The sequence below is a fragment of the Microtus oregoni genome, unplaced genomic scaffold (genome assembly GCF_018167655.1).
Source record: "Microtus oregoni isolate MIOR12 unplaced genomic scaffold, Mior012 000001F_ref0000356, whole genome shotgun sequence".
Lineage (NCBI taxonomy): Eukaryota > Metazoa > Chordata > Mammalia > Rodentia > Cricetidae > Microtus > Microtus oregoni.
Window position 1 is genome coordinate 36,632,852 of NW_024543060.1, and position 19,298 is coordinate 36,652,149.

Below are 19,298 nucleotides of genomic sequence, written 5' to 3' on the forward strand. Positions count from 1 at the left end.
CTTACTTATTTATTATTTATTTATAAAAAGGTTTCACTATGTAGTTTAGGCTGGCCTTGAATGTAGGATTCTCTTGTCTCGACCTTCTGACTGCAGGGCTTACAGATCTATGACATTACACACAGCAATATATTAAATTATAAACATTTCCATGAGCTTTTCAACAAGCACACCTTTTTTGGTATGTCTTTTTGGAGAAAATAATTTCCTCCTATGCTTCAGTCTTACTGTCTTTAGTCTATAAAGTACAAATTATAGGAGGGAAATACTGTTCTCAGGAATAGTACCAGTTGCCTGTCTTCCTCAAAATTCATCACTGCAAACTCTCCATGCTAGATGACATGGCACAGCTCCTACATTACATGCACATCTGGCAGGGCCAGAGCTCCTGTAGGCAGCTGTGGGAATCTCCTTAATTTTCAGTTCCCATTGCCAATCATAGGTAAGCTGTGGTTACTGTCTTGGGGAGGTGACCTTAGGACCTAGGTCTTTAAAGATTGGGTTGCACATATAACTCTGGAATATAAGTCTTATGATAGTTAAGGAAAATAGGAAGAAAAAAGTGAAATTTTAGTTTTCACCGATCTGATAACTAAAACCCTTTCTTTCTTTTGAAGATCTGCCAGGAATGCTGAGACTCCAGAAAAATTATAACAAATTAAAAAAAAAATAATAGAAAAATGTTACCCTTTCCAGGGATATTTATTCATTTAAAAGTAACTTTTCATCCCACCAACCATACAACTCTAAACAGTTTTATTAATTTTTGTTTTGGGTCAAATGGACTTTTAGTGAAAACCCTGGTTATACATATGTTATATACTCTTGAATAAACAAATTACCATATCAGCTGGTGTTCAAACCATACATCTCTTAAGTCATAGCTATTAAATTTAAGTTAAATAATATGGACAAAATACCTACTACAGTGTTTGAGAAATGGAACATTGTTTATATATGTTATATCACACCAACTACATAACAAGTCTATTCTTTCTTTAAATAGTATCGAGTCTAAGTGTTATTTTATATAGACCATATTCGAGGAAATAATAATGTATGAATTTCTTAAAAACCCACCCCTTATTTTTTTGATTTTTCGAGACAGGGTTTCCCTGTAGTTTTGGATCCTGTCCCGGAATTCACTCTGTAGACCAGCTGGTCTCGAACTCAAAAAAGATCTGCCTGTCTCTGCCTCCCAAGTGCTGGGATTAAGGTTTGTGCCACTACCTCCAGGCTTGAAAACTATTTTAGATGTGAATGAGACATGACATATACCATTTGTTAAATGTTTGTTAAATTATTATTTTTGTTCCCTAAAGTACAAAGAGTTAATATTAAACATGTATCTATACACATACATACACACACCTGGTAGCTTTTTAAAATCTCAAGAGTCTTTTAAATTACAGAGCAAGTCAGAGCTCCCTATGACTATAGCAAAGTGGTCAAAGTAACGGATTTTGTCAGCAAGCTATCAGGGGTAAAATCCCTTTCCAGTTGTCTTTTCTAGGCAAGTTATCTAAGTGCTTTGCTTCACTTTTCTGTAATGGAGACAAAAGTATCTGGTTTATAGAGCTGTGTGACGACTAAATGAACTAAAGTAAATCGGAAAATTTATAAATATCGCTTGACAAATTAACACAAATCAGTGTTTAATTCCCTTTGATCAATTAATTTCAGGAAATAAATGTAAAAGAATAACTTAGAATCAGTGGAATAAGACAAAAGCTTTTATGTCTCAAATCCAGATTCTTAGATAAATCATGTAAATTCTGTGAACTTTAGATTCTGTAAGATGAAGAAAAGAATCAATACTAACTCCAAGGAGTAACTGCCAAAATAATAGAGAAATAATATTAAAGGTACAATAAACTACAAGTGTACAAATTATTATGTAAATAAGCACACTGCTAACTACATATACCTAGTACAGGATATAGGCCCCATCTAAATCACTGCTACCCTTATGCGAACTCAATATTCCCTGATATATGGTAAAATTGGGAAAATTAGGTCTAGTAAAATGAATCTTTTATTTTACAAATACAACCTTTCTATTTTGGGCTATTAAGTGATCATTATGAGTTACTGCCGATAAAACAGCATATTTTTAAGGAGTATTTTTCCTTAATAAAATTAATATTTGTGGGAAAAAGTGTGGACAATTTTGCAAATTCATGAAATTTTATGGTCTGGATACAATGGAATCAACCTATGTTTTACCCTCATGCTGTTTCACTACACAGCATTAACCCGTCACTGATAGTCTCAGTGTACAGTCTACATAAATTCTCAATTACTACGCCCAATATCTAGCCTAGGATAAGCAGGCATTATAATTTGAAAATACTGCTTACTAGGCTCCTCCTAGCCTTCAGTGACTGCTAGCTATTTAAATTAAGAGTACTTAAGCTAAAAGAATATAACGATCTTAGTAATATAAAATAAATTAATAAAGAAGTCCAGTACTTCAATGAAAATATATATTTATCTCCATTATATTGTCAAATGTTCTACTTAATTAATGTTTCTACAAATAAATACATTAGTAAATAACAAGGCAACAAACTGATGCTTCCTAACTGTGAGAGCCAAATGGTTCTATGATGTTATGAAAGTGACGTCCTTTGACAAATGCTTTTTTTTGTTTGTTGGTAGAAAGACTTTCCAGATATAAATAAAATGTACACAGCTCTGAGGAACATCTCTGAATCCTAGCCCTTCATTCTCCCCAAGCACATGGCACTAAGTGTTCATATGGGCCCTCTCATCATGAGGAAACGTACACGTTTCTAGAATACCAATAAACAGAATGGAGTGCTTAATCACTGAGTCTTATGTTAAAGAAAACAATCATCTTGTTGAAATAGTTTTAAACTGATGAACAAAAGTTAAAATGTTTAGGAAAATACCTGCAATGCAGCCTCTTCAAGAATTTCAAGATCTTCCTCCAACTCGTTACCTGTTATGCAAATTAAAAAGATTTACTAAAATATACTAACCTTTCCAATCCTTTGTATTCCCTATTTGTTTTTGTAATCATGTTATTATCAATTGAAAAGATTTACAATTCTACATACTGTAGTAAATGTACAGCAATTTTGGTATGAATATAAGCTATAACAGTTAGGTTAGTAATTGAGTATCATTCTCCAAACAATGTAAATAAATTGGCATGTTTAACTCAAGGTGCAGATGTGGCAAGTGGCCTGACATGACTATGAATGTGGTCTAACACAAAATCATAGCTACAACACTATGAAAATAGTTTTGTATATAATTTGTGTGTGTGTAAGTCAATAGCATGGTTCTTGAGTGTGAATTTTGTAGATGATGTCATATTTCAATGTAAAAAGGTTGTGTAAGTCTGAGACAGTGACATATGAATATATTTATGTGTGAAGTTTTATATTTAGTATATTTTTTTGCAAAAACTTAAGCTAACTTTTCTCACTGATTAACAATATAGCTACAATTCAGGCAACAATGACGACTGATAACATCCTAAGGTATTACTTACCTATGTCCTTCAGCATTTTCTCTTTGATCGTGTAATACAGAACGTTTTATTTATTGTGTTTTCTCTGACAGCTATAAAACAGTAATATGGCTCAGGGGAAACAGTCCAACTGACTAGAAGAAAGTGTGGAATAAATATATTCTAATCATAACAGTTTCCCTAAAGCTATCCACTGTCAACAGTTCTTACGTATTATTCTAGAAATTTTACATGCAAATCTTAACTGCATGTGTGTATGTCAATGTACATAAAGGTTAAGATGCATAAACTCATACATAGATATGATGCTGCCACCAAGAATGTGACCTTTTGTGAGAGCTTATTTTTTTTATTTAATGTAATATAGAAAACTTTCTCAAGCCATATAGTTACACTTTATCAACTGCACAAACTCCAATTAGCTATCTAACAAGGCTCCAAAACACAGATTTGGTTCCAGTTAGGTTTGGTAACAAAGGCACTGCTATCTTCATCCTTAACTCAATATATATATTTTGATTGTTTCTGTAAGTAGGCAACAAAAAACAGCCACATCAAGACAGGTGGTCGTGGTGCATGCCTTTAAGCCTTGGGAGGCAGAGGCTGGTGGATCTCTGTGAGTTTGAGGCCACTCTGGTCTACACAGTGAGTGAGTTTCAGGACAGTCAGGGCTGCTACACAGAGAAATCCTGTCTTGAAAAACCAGGAGAAAAACACACAAACAAACAAAATCCCAGTCACATCAAATAGTAAAATGTTAACAGCTATTGACAAAGTTTTTCCAATAATGTTGCTAATAATTCTCTTCATATATAAAAATATTAATAAATTAAGAGAACAGCACAAAGGACCTAATAAAAAGCAGAACTGAAGAAACTGAAACTGAAAAGAAGCAAGAAAGGAATATAAGAAGAAATGAGAAAGACAAGTATTTTAAAGAAGTAAAAGATGGAATGAGAATTTATATGGACTTTCCAAGTGAAAAATAAATATGTGTATATATAAATGTGTGTATGTATATATATGGAGGGTATACATAAATGTATATATATATGTATTATATGTGGAGGATATACATATATATTAATCTGAGTAAAAAGGTTTAGGATACCCTTAAGTCCATTTAAACAACATCAGTGTACCAAATAGTTATTACTCATATGTACATTTAGTCACAGAATTTGTGCTGAAAGTTTATCTTCAAATGTTCTGTGATAAGTATGTCTTGCTTTTAAATTTTCTTCTGAATCCTTAGCAACACCTTACTTAACTAGACTCACCGATAGGAAGTGCTAGATCCTTCTTCATCAAAGCTGCTGCACAGACCCCACCGAGATTGGCTAATTCTTTTTCCAGCTGAATAACTCCCTGTAGAATTAAATTCACTACTTAAGAAATGTTTGAACGTGGGTTCTGAAAACACTGTAAATCAAAGTCAAGCTCTGCAGATAAAACTGGGAAGAAAGATGCTTAGCTGGCATCTGAGAGAGAAAAAGATTGAATATTACATGCTGTTTGGCTTTATACCTTCACTGTTGAAATCATTCTCATTCATATTTAAAAAGATTATGACCTTGGCATTTTTTTTTAGTGTTTGATTTAAAACATGTAAGAATAGTTCCATGTTTTAACATAGGACTTCTAGGATAAGTTAAGCCACTTAGTAAAGCTAGGTTCTGTCATTACGAAAGGTAAATCCCTAGCACGGGGCACAGAGTTATTCTTCAAAGTCTGCTTCACTCACACGAGGCCATGCTGCGCAAACTCAGCCCGCCCACGTGTGATGAGTAACAAAACGTTAACAGACAATTAAACTATACAACATTTTAAACAGAAACCTCTAGTTTGCAAGGCAACTTAAATCAGAGAAACCTTGAAAAAAGCAACTGTTATTAACAGACTGGGAAGATACTTCTTACCTCATCAGGCCCAGGGCTAAATTCATATCCAATTGCAAAACACTTGAAACCATAGAAGGAGGCTTTATCATCTTTCACATAATCTGAAGCAGTTTCCAGTGAAAAAAGGGCTTCATTTCCTTTAAAAAAGCAAAAAGTGTGTGTGTCTGTGTGAGCAAGCACTAGTCTCTGTTAGTAAGTCAAAATATGAAAGAACTTGATAAAATTTAAAATATAAACAATTCTTCAAATCAGTTATTAAAAAGTAAAGAAGACTTTTTGATGGTGAATTCTTTATTCACTTACACAAATCATATTAAAAGCAATACTATCAACAATAGAACTATCCCTAATGAACGGATGCTAATTTCCATTATAATCAAATCCATTTCCTTAATCCTATCCTTAAGTTATATCAGCATTTTCTTCAATGATCTATCAGTTACTGAGTACCTAGGCTAATATACTCTGTTTTGAGTTAAGTAATCTTCCTCTGTGGTAAGTGACATTTTCTGATCTCTTAGCAAATTAACCATTCAACAAAATGGGTTGGAGTCAAAAGTAAAACTCTAAACTCATTAAGACTAGATTATAGGAAAAATGACAAAACTTCCTTGTATGGTTTTAAGTGTTTGAAAAATTATTGTTAGCTGTTTAAAATTAGACTACCACAGAGACTAAAGACTTTAAAAACTTCACCTTCTTTAAAAGGAAGGCATAAACACCAGAAATAAGTGCATGCACATGTACACAGACACACACATAAATCTTCAGAGGAAGGGCTCAAATCCTACTTCTGAGAGACAGCATTTCCTGGGAAAATAGAAAATCAAATCCACTTATTTTTTTCTTTTTGGAATTTGTTCCCAACTATACAGAAGATTCAGTATTAACTTTTCTCCCCTCAAAATCTTCAAATAACCACTCCAGAAATTTAGAGCCCACTATGCCCTTCATTCACATACGTTATTTTTCTTGATTGAAACCAAGACCCAGAAGTCTTTAATAATTTTCTCTGCCGTTAAACACTTTCAATAATGCATCTTTAGTATAATACATGTATTATATTAACAAAACATAGAAGAGATGATTCACCTGGTAACACTAAAACCATAGTAGGCCATCCAGAGGATCCTGAATATTTCTTTAATTCTATCCATGAATTAAGATTTTCATGAACAGTTGTCAGTTTTGGTCCATATCCTGAGTTCTGAATAGTTCTGACAGGAATAAGCAAGCGGAGAACGTCTTCTGACTGGGCAGTACCACATTGAGGGTCAAATTCGATTGTCATCCACCTAACACATTCTGGGAATGTCACCTAGCAGTACAAGAAGATATAAATTTATATGCACACAACTATATCTGCTGTTGTATGTATAAATACATGTGTACGTATGCCTGTGGTAAATGAAATGGGAGAACGACACACCACAGAAACAGAGAAACGAAGGGAAGAAAACAAGACAGATTGTCTCATACTTCAGTTTTGGAGTATGCGATTATTTACATATTATAAAACAAAATCCAATTTAAAACGAATTCATACAACAATTCTATATTGCATAACAAGAACCAGAGCCTGTTTCTCTTTTAACTGGCTCATTCCAGAGCTTAAGCAGGAAATGTTAAGTCTAAATATTTGCTTGTTCCAGGGAACAAAGATGTAAGAAAAACCACCAGGGAGAATCTAAAGTCTTAGTATGGTAAAGTGAAAACTCACATCCAGCTGAAATATGGGGTCAGTTCCTCAATAAGCGAAAGTTGAGGAAACCAAACGACAGAGATGGAAGGGGATGAATATATTTACAGGGATTTAACATGTCTCATAAAACAAAAAAAAGTTGGGGGGGAGATACTAGAGAAATAAACAATCCCAAATATATTCATTTATGTGAATTCAAATTCAAACACATAAAATATGCATATTTTATAATATTAAGGAATTGCTCATTTTCAGCGTTATATCACTATAGCTATTTTAGAGGATTCTTACATTAAAGAAATACAGAAGAAAATAACATGAATTGTTTTACGATAATATAAAAGGAAAGGAATGAAGTAGAAAACAAATGAAACGGTTTGATTAAGGGCTTAAGACTTGAACCAGGAGATGAGTAAGTAGGCTACTGCATTATCTTGTCTACTACTGGGTATCTCCTATTTCTACACCAAGTTGAATGTTTTGCAAGAACAAAATCAATTGAAAAAAACATGATTTGCTCTCATTTACTAAAAGGGCTTGAATAAAATAACTTTAAATTTTAAAATATTTCACTTTTATTTTTTATATAATATTCTAAGTAGACTATTTTCAATTTTCAGAGTTTATATTGTAGTACAAATAATGCAAGTTTTACAAAGTATAATTTAGAGGCTAGGGAGATAGTTCTGTCTATAAAGAGTTTGAGGACTAGAGTGTGGTCTCCAGGACCTATGTCAAAAAACATAAACAAATGCTGAGCATGGTGGTACAAGCTTTAATTCCAGGGTTTGGGAGGTGAAGAAAAGAAGATCATTGGGGCTTGCTGAACAGGCAGGCTAGTGCACTTAGCAAGTTCTATTTCTGTGAGAGATCTTGTTTCAAAAACAATGTAGTAGTGCTTAAGAAATAACTTGGGAGGCTGCCTTCTGGTCTCTTTATCCATGAACAAACATGCCCACAGGAACACATATAAAAATACTATTTACAAATTTTAAGATTTATATTCACTATAATTATAATATAAAGCACAGAGTTTAGCATTATATACTGCAATGCTGTTATTTTGTAAACAACTCTCAAAAACCTATCAAAGTATAAAATCTGTAAGGTAAAGTTCTGTCTTCCTAGAAAGCCCACAGACCTAAGATCAAACTACTGATCTTAAAAAAGAAAATAACAATAAAATGACTCCTGATGACATTCTGCTATACTCGTAGACCTGTGCAATATTCATTCATCATCAGAGAAGCTTCCTTTCACACCAGAAAGGAATACAGAGACCCACAGCCAGACATCATACAGAGAGAGAGAGAGACATTGGAACACATAGCTCTAAATGGGATGTCTTCATCAAATCCCTCCCTGAGGGCTAAGGGAACTCTGTGGAAGAGGAGGTGGAAACAGTCTAAGAGCCAGCAGGGACGGAAGACACCAGAACAAGGTCCTCCAAATAAACTGAGCAAAGAGCATATCAGCCCAGAGACTGAAACAGCAATGGGGCCCTCTGCATATACACCATAGCTTTCAGGTTAATACTGTTACAAATGTAAGTCTCTGACTCCTGTGCCTTCTCCTGGGGTTCTTTTCCTTCTGTTGGGTTGCCTGGCCCAACTTTTGATGTTATAGTTTTTGCTTCATCTTATTATATTTTATTTTGTCATGTATGGTTGTTGTCTCCAAGAAGCCAGTTCTTTCTAATGACAGACAGAAAGGGAGTGGATCCTTAGGGAGGGTAGGTGGGGAAGAACTGGAAGGAATAGAGGGAGGGGAAACTATAAACAGGATATAATGTATGAGAAAAGAATATATGTTAAATAAAAGGGAGAGAAGTTCTGTCTTCAGGCATTCTTTAGTCTAACAGTTCCTAATTATCTGTGGATTCTTTATACTTAAGTACTATAAAAGAAATGACATTTGTAAACATATGCAAAATACTCTTTCTGATATCATTAGAGAATCTCAGCTCAAGGTTGGGTTTGAACTTTGCTGAGAATGGTGCTCACCTTGTAGTGCGTCACACAGGCAGGCTTGTATGGATGCTCACTCTCAACGACAGCATAGTGATTAGAGGTGGTACAAGCCGAGAGGCCTTGTTCAGGCTGGTTTCCAGTCGTGCTATCAGTTGACTGATTGGGGTTGAATGCAGGGGGTGCATACTTCTGATTCAAAATGGCAACTGAAGGAAGCAATTGCTGGACAAGGCCAAAAACTTCTACAGCAACCTAGTAGACATAAAAAAAAAACATGATTAAATATATGTGAAGTTCATTTTACTAATGAACTATTCTAATTGCTGGTAACCCTTATCAGTAACAACTTCCATATAGAGTTTCTATATTTTTTAAAAAAAATATTTTTAATGGGTAAGAATTTTATCTTAGTTATTATAGTAAAATAATCCATATCTTAAAAGTTTTTGTAGTCTAAAATAAATAGCTTTCCTCAATATTTAAATATGTCAGAGACTCAATAGTTTATAACTTTCTTCATGTCTTATCTTACTACTGTAAAACACTCCTTTTCTTTTGTTATTTTTATTTAAGGTGAAGAATTGGAATCAAACTCAGAAACTTTAAAATAAGCAGATAAGTTAATGTTTCTTTATATATCATATTTATAAAATGGATCTTCAAGTGTGAAATCAGTATGTCAGTACACTAATAAGCAATGCTGGGAACAAGAGGCTTAACTAACAACTTCTATCACGTGAGGTATTTTATCTGTTTTCTATAACCCTAGTGCCTTAATGCTTACTATATCTTTAAAGGGAAGATATAAAATCTGTGAAAAGATATAAATGGTAAGAGATCAAAGTCATAGAATTTAATTACACACCTTGGGAATAGCAGCAGCTACTGGTCCTATGTAGGCTATAATAAGGGGAAGCAGCATGGAAAACAGACTGGAAGAGCTAAGCAGTTCTGGAATGTCATCAGCTAAAAAAAGCATTAAAACTATAGTTAGAAGGTGGTTTTGTTATACTGTACACATACTAAACTAACCTATATCCTGTTAGTTTAGAAAGTTATGGTTGACATTAACTACATGTTTATAAAGGACTGGTTCAATTTATTGTAAAGGATTTACTACCATGTGTTATCTCAATCTTACAATAGATACTTCCCACATTTTAGAGGATAAAACCAAGGCACACAGTGGTTGTATATCTTATAATAAATTCTATATATATATAAATAAAATGCTAGAGCAAGGAGTAGAACCCCAGGCAGTGGTTTTAAACACAGCTATATGAGTGACACTAGGCAAATTATTTAATCTGAAAAGCAAGATAACAACATTTCTTCCCTGAGTGCTGTTAGGGTTAAATGAGTCAACACATACATAAAATACTTAAAACAATGTCTGCACATATAAACATTCCAGGAAGCATTTGTTGTGACTGAGCTATTATGACTTCTATTTTTTCATAAAGAACTTTGCTGATAGCCATTTTTCCATGAACATGAGGCTTAAAAGATGGGCTAGCCTAGACACTGACATTACAGGACAACTATCCTCCCATAAACCTAGACATTGACATTACAGGACAACTATCCTCCCATAAGCCTAGACATTGACATTACAGTACAACTATCCTCCCATAAGCTTAGACACTGGCATTACAGGACAACTATCCTCCCATAAACCTAGACATTGACATTACAGGACAACTATCCTCCACTATTTGGCCTTCTACATCTGCTGCATAAGAATAAATGACATATTCAGAAAATACTTTAACACAACCTAAACATATGGGATTGACCAAATTTTTAGGGGAAAGGATAACACTGAATATTTGGCACTAACAATTCTTTTGACATGACAGAGGAGACCCAGATACCAAGAGGTAGGTAAAAGGAGAAAGGCAGCAATGAGATTATGTGGACATTTCCATCCAAGACAAAGTGCACGTGAGGTTGCACTATGGCAGCCTGAACTAGGTACTGGAGAACAGAGAAAGAGGAAAATGCCAACTGGAGTTTCTGGTGAAGAAACAGACCCAGCGCTTAATTTAGAGAAGTGGGTCTGAGGAGATGGGCAGGGTTATCCAGACATTTCAGGGAACGGTGATACTTAACAGTAACCGGATACACAGAAAGAAAAAAAAAATACACTACTAACCAGGAAAAAAGCCAAGAAACCCAATTTAATTAGATGGGATTTTCTCTTATTATATAAACTAAAAAACTAAAAGCATCAGGTAATTTCTTTAGATCACTGTAAACAAAACAAAACAAAACAAAACCTTCCTCTAAGTATGAAGGGTGTGAATGATCCAAAATCAATACTTGTATAGATGGGATTCTACAAGGTGGCTCTCCTTAACTAACTATGAACAAGGGAAGAACTACAGGCTCTAACCCATGACTATGAAGAAAGGAAAAGGACAGTCTTACCATCCACAGCAAGGGCTCTGTGCAACAGATCCTTAGCAGCTCGAACAACAGTGCTTACCACAGAGAGAGCTCTGCTACAGTTTTTATCTTCCTCATTGGCTTTACTTAGAAGCTGGGATTGTAAATCTCCGTCAAATTCACTCCTGTGACATGAATAAACATGAAAATAATTTGCACTGGTAATTTTAGGAATTATATTCATGTCAGAGCTTCTCAATAAACTTGAAGTAAAAACCAATTACAGTTAAGACATATATGCTCATTTATGAAATTATAAAGACTTTGAACAAAAACAAAACAGAAGAGTATACAGTAAAGGCTGTTAGATTAAATAAACCTTTGGTGAACTAATATTTACAAAGGCCAGAGTTAAGTTTAAAGATAAATTCTGAAGGGACCACAAAAGATATGAAAGTATCAGGATAAAGGGAACCAGGTACTGGATTTAAAGAAGACAATGCAGACAAGTATCATTACAATGGAGGGGAAAGAGTAAAATCTGAAGGAATGGTAGATGTGGGTCAGATCATATAGAGTGAAGTGGCCACAGTAACAAATTCATATTTCATCAAAAAAGAAGAATCAAGAGAGAATTGAGCAGGGTATAGTGGGTATATTTTTTGTTTTTATCAGATAACAGATGGTACTGTTTAGAACAACAGGGAGAAGCTGTGAAACTAGTATTTTACAAGTAAAGGGGTCGGTGATCAGCAGTCTCAACACAGGAATGATAGAAAAAGTCAGATGCAGAGCATTCGGCTGTCAGGAACTATCAAACTAGATGCAAAAGAAAGGCATCTAGAATGACCAGGAGTTTGGCTATAACTGTGTGACTACTAAGAACACATTAAACCTACAACATCTATTAGCCAACCACAGAAAGCATCTTTAAGGAGGATAATTGGTATGGTGACTTAAAGGTGTCTTAAATGGAGTCCAACTTTCTATGTAAAAATCCCTTTACCATAAGTCACTACAAATGTGACTTGAGAAAGATGTTTACCACTCAATGGCTCAGTTCCCTCTTCTGTGAAACAGAGACAGGAAAAGTGCCTACTGTGTGGCTAGCCAAGGCAACCACAGGAAGCAGTAGATATGCAGCATGAGTGAACTGAATCAAAGTTAGGTTGAGGACAAAGGTGGTTAATGGCACTAGGACTATAGGTATGGTATTATACAAAAAAAAAAAACAGACATAATGAGTTATGTGTATTTTTTTACCCAAGGATTATAGTTTTCTGTTTTCCACCATTTATCTACTAAGTAGTTTGCTAAAATAATATAAGAAAACCATACTATTGTATTGTGTGAGTCCCACAGGCTAACCTGAGCAGGTAAAAGATCTTTAAATATAAAACTATTTCTTCAGACTGGATAAAAGAACGAAGGCAATGCTACTACCTCGACTTAGGTTAAATATTCATGAAAAGAAATGAGTAAATTCTACTTGCATTTTAAAGCACAATCAAATTAAAATATAACAGGAACAACATTTATGCCAGTATAAAAGCAAAAAAGCCCAAAGCTTCAATGATATTAAAAGAATAACGAACATTTAGAAGCATTCACCTTTATAGTTAACACCGAATTTACATTTTTAAATGAAGATTCTTCACAGGAATTTGACTAAGTATATGCTAGGAAGATAAACTATGTAATTTAGTTTCATTATCAACTTGGCATGTTTTATACAACAGCAAATGTCACACACCACTTTAGCACATTTCATTTCTAACTATAAGTACACCTACCTATAGTACAGTATCTGTGGGATCTGCCCTCTGGTTTGGTTTGTGCCATTACTGCTCAAACTACATGTGCTGAAGGTAAAAGTCACTCCATCCGGGCACTGCACGGTGGTCATTCCTCCATCTCCATTGGCTGTACGACTGCCATAGTTCCTCAAGCGCACAGCATACTTAACGTTTTCCTTCATGACGGAAATATAAGGAATAATATATCTGCTCATAATATAAGGAGAGGATACAGAAAGAACTCTAGCAGTAAACTACTCAAATATACTGAAACTTTGTGGTCATTATAAATAATTTCATTAAATGAATTTTTAATGAAACTAATAGCTAATTCTTACTGAATACATTTTGAGTAATAGAAGCTACCCTAAATATTTTATATGATCTAACTGAATTATCTCCAGTGTCCTCAGTAGGTACTTGCCAAAGAAGAATTTGAGGTCCAATTGTAAAACAACTTGCACAAAGTAACATAACTAGTAAGCAGTGAGACTAGCAGATGATCATCAAATACGGGTTGTTCCTGTGCTTAATTACAAACATCAAATATTAGTCAATGTCACGGTTTGAAAGAAAATAGCCCCCATGGGGAGTGGCACTATTAGGAGGTGTGGCTTTGTTGGAGTAGGAGTGGCCTTGTCACAGTGAAAGTAGGTCTTCTATGCTCAAGCTATACTCAGTGACACAGTTCACTTCCTGTTGCCTACAGATCAAATGGAGAACTCTCAGCTCCTTCTCCAGTACCATGTCTGCCTCTACTCCACCATGCTTCCTGCTATAATGGTAAGGGACTAAACCTCTGAAACTGTAAGCTAGGCCCAATGCTTTCCTTTATAAGAGCTGTCTTGGTCATGGTGTTTTTACAGCAACAGAACACCGACTAAGATAGTCATAAATACTACTATAAGATAATACTTTCTCCATGACTTTAAGTTCTTAAAATAATTCTAAGTATGCAAAAAATAATTTTGAGTCTTTTGCATTTTTATCTGGGGAGAAATTTACTCAGAGACAAAAATATGCACACAAACATAGGAAAAAAAAATCATGCAAAACTGTTCAGAGTATGGTATGTAGGAAAACCGAGTTACAGATACTCATGCTTTATGAAGGTTTTTTTTCCATATTTGCACTGGAAGTTTTATTCTAACTGTACACAAGCTGTAGTCACCTGAGAGGGAACCTTGCTTGAGAATATGCTTCCATAAGATTAGGCTGCAGGCATGCCTGTAGGGCATTTTCTTACAGACTGATGTGGGAGGAGCTAGCCCTGGGCTGGTGGTCCTTGGTTCTATAAGAGAGCAGGCTGAGCAAGTCATGAGAGCAAGCCAGAAAGTACTACTTCATGGTCTCTACATCAGCTTCTGCCTCCAGGTCCCTGCCTTGCTTGAGTTCCTGTCCTGACTTCCTTCAGTGAAGGACAACAATGTGGGAGTGTAAGTCAAATAAACCCATTCCTCCCCCAGCTGCTTTCACCATGGTGTTTATCACAGCAATAAAAACCTGGACTAAGATGAAAGCTGTTTTTTTTTTTTTAAAGACCCATTTTGTGGGCCAGGCAATGGTGGGGCACACCTTTATTTAATTCCAGCACTCATGGAGGCAGAGGTAGGAGGATCTCTGTAAGTTGGAAGATAGTCTGGTCTACAGAGTGAATTTCAGGAGAGCCAGAGATACATAGAGAAACCTGTCCTCAAAAAAAAAAATCTATTTTATGTGCGTGCATACGTGCATGTGTGTGTGTGAATGTAATGCTGTGGCAGACAGAAGATCAAATAAGATCTTTTGGTATTGCAGTTACAGATGATAAATAAGCCCCCTGATGTGGGTGTTGGGAACTAAACTCTAGATCTCTACAAGAATATTTTATGTTCTTAACCACTGATTTAGTGCACCAGCCATCAAAGCTGTTTTTGATAAAGTCTCTGATGAGTCTCCTTTATATTTTAAATTCTATTCTAAAATGATATTTATTCACTTAAATCAGGCATAACTTAATATTACTTTAACATTAATATTTCTTTAATATAATTTATCTACTTTTCCTACTTTTTATCTAATTTTGTAAATTCTTGCATTTATAAAATTAATAAGGGCAAAATCTTAATACTCTTTTCTGTATATTTATTTATTTCATGTTATGTGTATATGTGTTTTATCAACATATATGCATGTATGTGTACCATGTGCATCCCTGGCACTTGTATAGTTCAAAGAGTTCATCAGAAACCCTGAACTAGAGTAACAGATGATTCTGAGCCATCACATGGATGCTGGGGACAGAACCTGAATCCGCTATGCTGTTAACTGCTGAGCTACCTTTATGGCCCCATTAATATTAACTCTTAAGATCACATCTTTTCTTTGAAGCATTTCTGGTGCACTACAAATTGGAAAGACGAAGGCTAATACCTAATCAGTTTTAATACTATGCCATACACGAAAGCACATTCTCTGCTGTCATTATTTAGTCAGTATAACACTGCAGTATATATGCTGCTTACTCACCAAAAGTACTAAAATGATAATATGCCAGATTTAAGAAATTTGACAGCAGAGAATGAATGTATTGAAAATGAATAAATACTACTCTGCATCTTTCCTACTTATACTGTATTTATCCTCTAAAAGAGTTAAGTCTGAAGAATTATATGAGCAGGGGGAGGGGTTCAACATCATGACAGGGAAATCCAGAGACAGCTGATCTGAACTTGTGTAATTCATGGACTCTAGACTGAGAACTGTGAAGCCTGCATAGGACTGAACTAGGTCCTCTCCATGTGAGTAACAGTTACATACACTTTTTTTAGTTGAGGGGCCCCTGGCTGTTGGACCAGGATCTATCCCTGGTGCATGAGCTAGTTTTTTGGAGTCTATTCCCTATAGTAGAATGCCTTGCTCAGCCTTGATACAGGGGCAGGGAGAGGCTAGATTCTGCCTCAACTGGGAAGCCTTACCCTTTCTGAGGACTTGGTGGGGGTGGATTTGGGGGGCATGTGTGGGGAGCAAGAAGATGGGAGGGAGGGAGAACTGTGGTTAGTATGTAACATGAATAAAAAAAAAAGTTAAGTATTTCTTACCCTAACTCTAAAGCTGTCTGACAATAAAACCTAGTGATTCTTCCTAGTATACCAGGAGTTGGATATGTGCAAAACCAGAGTATAACACAGTACAATATCACAAATATTACATTGTAGTAGGCAAATACATAAGTAGTTGAAGTAGTACATAACAGATAACTTAGCAGAAGACATAGTTAACATGTGAAATATGTGGCAGTACATGCACATGAGTGCAGATGCTTGAAGAGGTCAGAAGGAGACGCTGGGTGCCTTGGAACTGAATTTAGCAGTAACTGTGAGCTACAAACACGGGATTCAAACGCACATCCTCTGGAAGAGCAGTCCACACACCTCATCACTGAGCCATCTCTCCAGTCCACTTTTCACTAGTTTTAACTGCATATTATTACCTCTTAGCTAAAAAGAAGCATCTGGTTGAAATTACCTTTAAAGGAACAACTTTGTCCAGCCTGATTTCAGCTATGTCACTGGGTGAATCATCTGTTGTATAAGTTCCTTTAACTAATTCTAGAGATGTCCATCTGTGAGAATGAGTTGAATCTCCTGCATGTTCACTCTAATGAATACATAAAAACAAAATGGACAAGATGTTTAACTTTATTGCAGGAACAATTCTTATTATAATCCATTATTGTCTCTAGGTAGTTAGTTTATTGGCTTGTATATAAAATTAGTCATGGACTGTGGAAGATGGCTCAGTAGTTAAACAACTTGACCCCAAGTCTGACAACCTGAGTTTGATCTCTGATAATCCCAAGGTGGGGAGAACTGGCTTCAACAAGTTGATCTCTGGTTTGTACATATGCACCTTAGTATATGGATGCATGTGTGCCCACACACTCACATACACAAATAAATGTATAAAAAACTGAAATTAGTTATTAGCATTTCTTTATATGTCCTAAAGAAAGATTTTGCTACTCTAACCTATTGAATTTTATTTGCTGAAGAGATTAAAACATAAATTGACTAGTATTCTCTTGCAAGTGTTTGAGTATCTTCATGGGACACTACACACACAGTCTTATCAAGTAGATGTTAATTAAAATTAATTGTTCGAAAGAATCAGTTAAACAGATACTATTTACAAGAAACTCATTTTCATGTTTTTGTCTCATTATTAAACTTTGTAAAAAAAACTCAAGCACTTAAAATAATTTTGATCATAGAGAAAAATGCAGCCACAATCAATAAACACTATCTTTAGTTAGTAAGAATTTCCATTAGCATTTTAACAAAATTGTTTAGCCTTTGAAAGAGGAAAAAGTATAATTATCCGTTCTGTCACTTTAAGAGAAAAGCCACGCCCACTCCCTTCCTGCTTAAAGCCTTAGTCTCTCTCTTTTCTCCATCTTTCTCAGGAAGAGGCAGCTTCTGCCTTTTTCCACTTCTCCCCTTCCCCTCTTATCTGTCTCAGTCTCTCTCATCTTCTCCCCTTCTCCCCTTCCTTCTATAACCACTAAATAAATATCCAATTCACCTTACATGGTGTGCCTATCAGTCTCTCTTGCCTGCCTGCCGCCCATATGGCTAGCCACCAGGGACCAGCCACCTTTGGAGACCTACCATGTGGGACTGGCTGCTCTCAGGACCCGCTGCCCCCTACCTGCAGGGGATCCCGCAGCAAGCAACTGGGGATATGCAACAATCTTTAAAAATCCATTACAAATAGTATCCAACTAAACCTAAACCCTGTTCTAGAATCATGAAAAATGACAATAGTAGAAAAAATATTACACAAGACATGGAATAAAAAGCTTAGCTATCTACTTCCCAGTTATCAATTCCATTTAAAATCTCTCCCTTTCTGAAATTCCAAAAACTAAAAAAAAAAAAAAAAAAAAATGAAATAAGGAAAAGTGTGCCAAGATGTTCCTAAGCAATCATGTAAATAAAGTAAACCTTTTGATTTTGATTAATGTCCATGTATATGTGACCTGTTAGATTCTGGAGGTTTGAAGCCACTGTGATTTGATAATGGTCAACTCTGATGACCATGCTGCAGGACTGATACTCACATCATCAACCAAGACCTCTAGTTCATACTCGTGTATGCCACCTCCTCCATAGACAGAGAAACCAACCACAACGATGCCAGGTTTGTCTACTGCAAAACAGATTGCATCGGGGGATCCATTTCCAGTGTTCCAACTTCTTCCCTGACTTGTTTTTGTGAATCGGTTAGCACTGGCTTTTACAGAGTGAAGAGAATTAAGTCCATCAACCTATGAATAACACATACAAGTCTATCAGCAGCTGATAATCTGTGTATTACTAGCAATATCTGAAACAAAGTATCTTATGGATTCATGTTGGATATTAAACATTTATCTGAATGAAATATTCCATATTAAGACAGGATTTTCAAAATCAAGCCATAATCTGTTTTGGGGAAAAACAAAAACCAGAAGCACCAAATCAGTTAACATGTTCAAGTTAAGAACAATTAAGAAAGGCAATGGGCAGAGAGAAATAATTATACTTCACAACATGTAAGGTACCTATCAGTGTTTCAAGGTGATTGTACCAAATCCTTAATATTTGATACTTCTTAAATTTTGTTACAATAGCTACAGAACAAACGCATACTTGCTACCACTGACCTATACACACAAGAACTGTTACAATAATAAAGTTTAATTTATGAATATCTTACCACAATTACAAGAACTATGGTATATTATTGATGAGACTATGATTCTGCCCAGTTTTTACTATGCATTTGTACGTACCTGGAGACAGAACAAAGCTATGGCACCCTTTGTTCTTAAGTACCATGCATTTATTATTACTAGCCTGACTTCCGAATATTACTTATCAGTTAACAATGGAACAACTGGTGCAAGTTCATGGACTTGTATGATGTGGCAGATAAAACCTAGTCTAAGAAGATAATGCATATCTTAACATACTTTAATAACTTGGGTATGTTAATAAGGAAGCAGTTAAAAGATGG

At 35.2% G+C, this 19,298-nt stretch overlaps 1 protein-coding gene across 13 annotated transcripts in view; it reads right to left on the reverse strand.

Annotated features, from left to right (window-relative positions):
* The window catches only part of Mycbp2 (MYC binding protein 2), a 226,395-nt gene that overhangs the window by 91,082 nt on the left and 116,015 nt on the right, over positions 1-19,298 (reverse strand). For all 13 annotated transcript variants that reach the window (XM_041674411.1, XM_041674457.1, XM_041674467.1 and 10 more), the window contains 10 exons: positions 18,361-18,567; positions 16,767-16,898; positions 13,257-13,435; positions 11,506-11,648; positions 9,941-10,041; positions 9,109-9,327; positions 6,496-6,721; positions 5,422-5,540; positions 4,783-4,870; positions 2,916-2,965 (listed from right to left, as the gene is read on the reverse strand). In XM_041674411.1, coding sequence (XP_041530345.1) covers positions 2,916-2,965; positions 4,783-4,870; positions 5,422-5,540; positions 6,496-6,721; positions 9,109-9,327; positions 9,941-10,041; positions 11,506-11,648; positions 13,257-13,435; positions 16,767-16,898; positions 18,361-18,567 — 1,464 coding nt within the window. The remainder of the gene's footprint in view (positions 1-2,915; positions 2,966-4,782; positions 4,871-5,421; positions 5,541-6,495; positions 6,722-9,108; positions 9,328-9,940; positions 10,042-11,505; positions 11,649-13,256; positions 13,436-16,766; positions 16,899-18,360; positions 18,568-19,298) is intronic.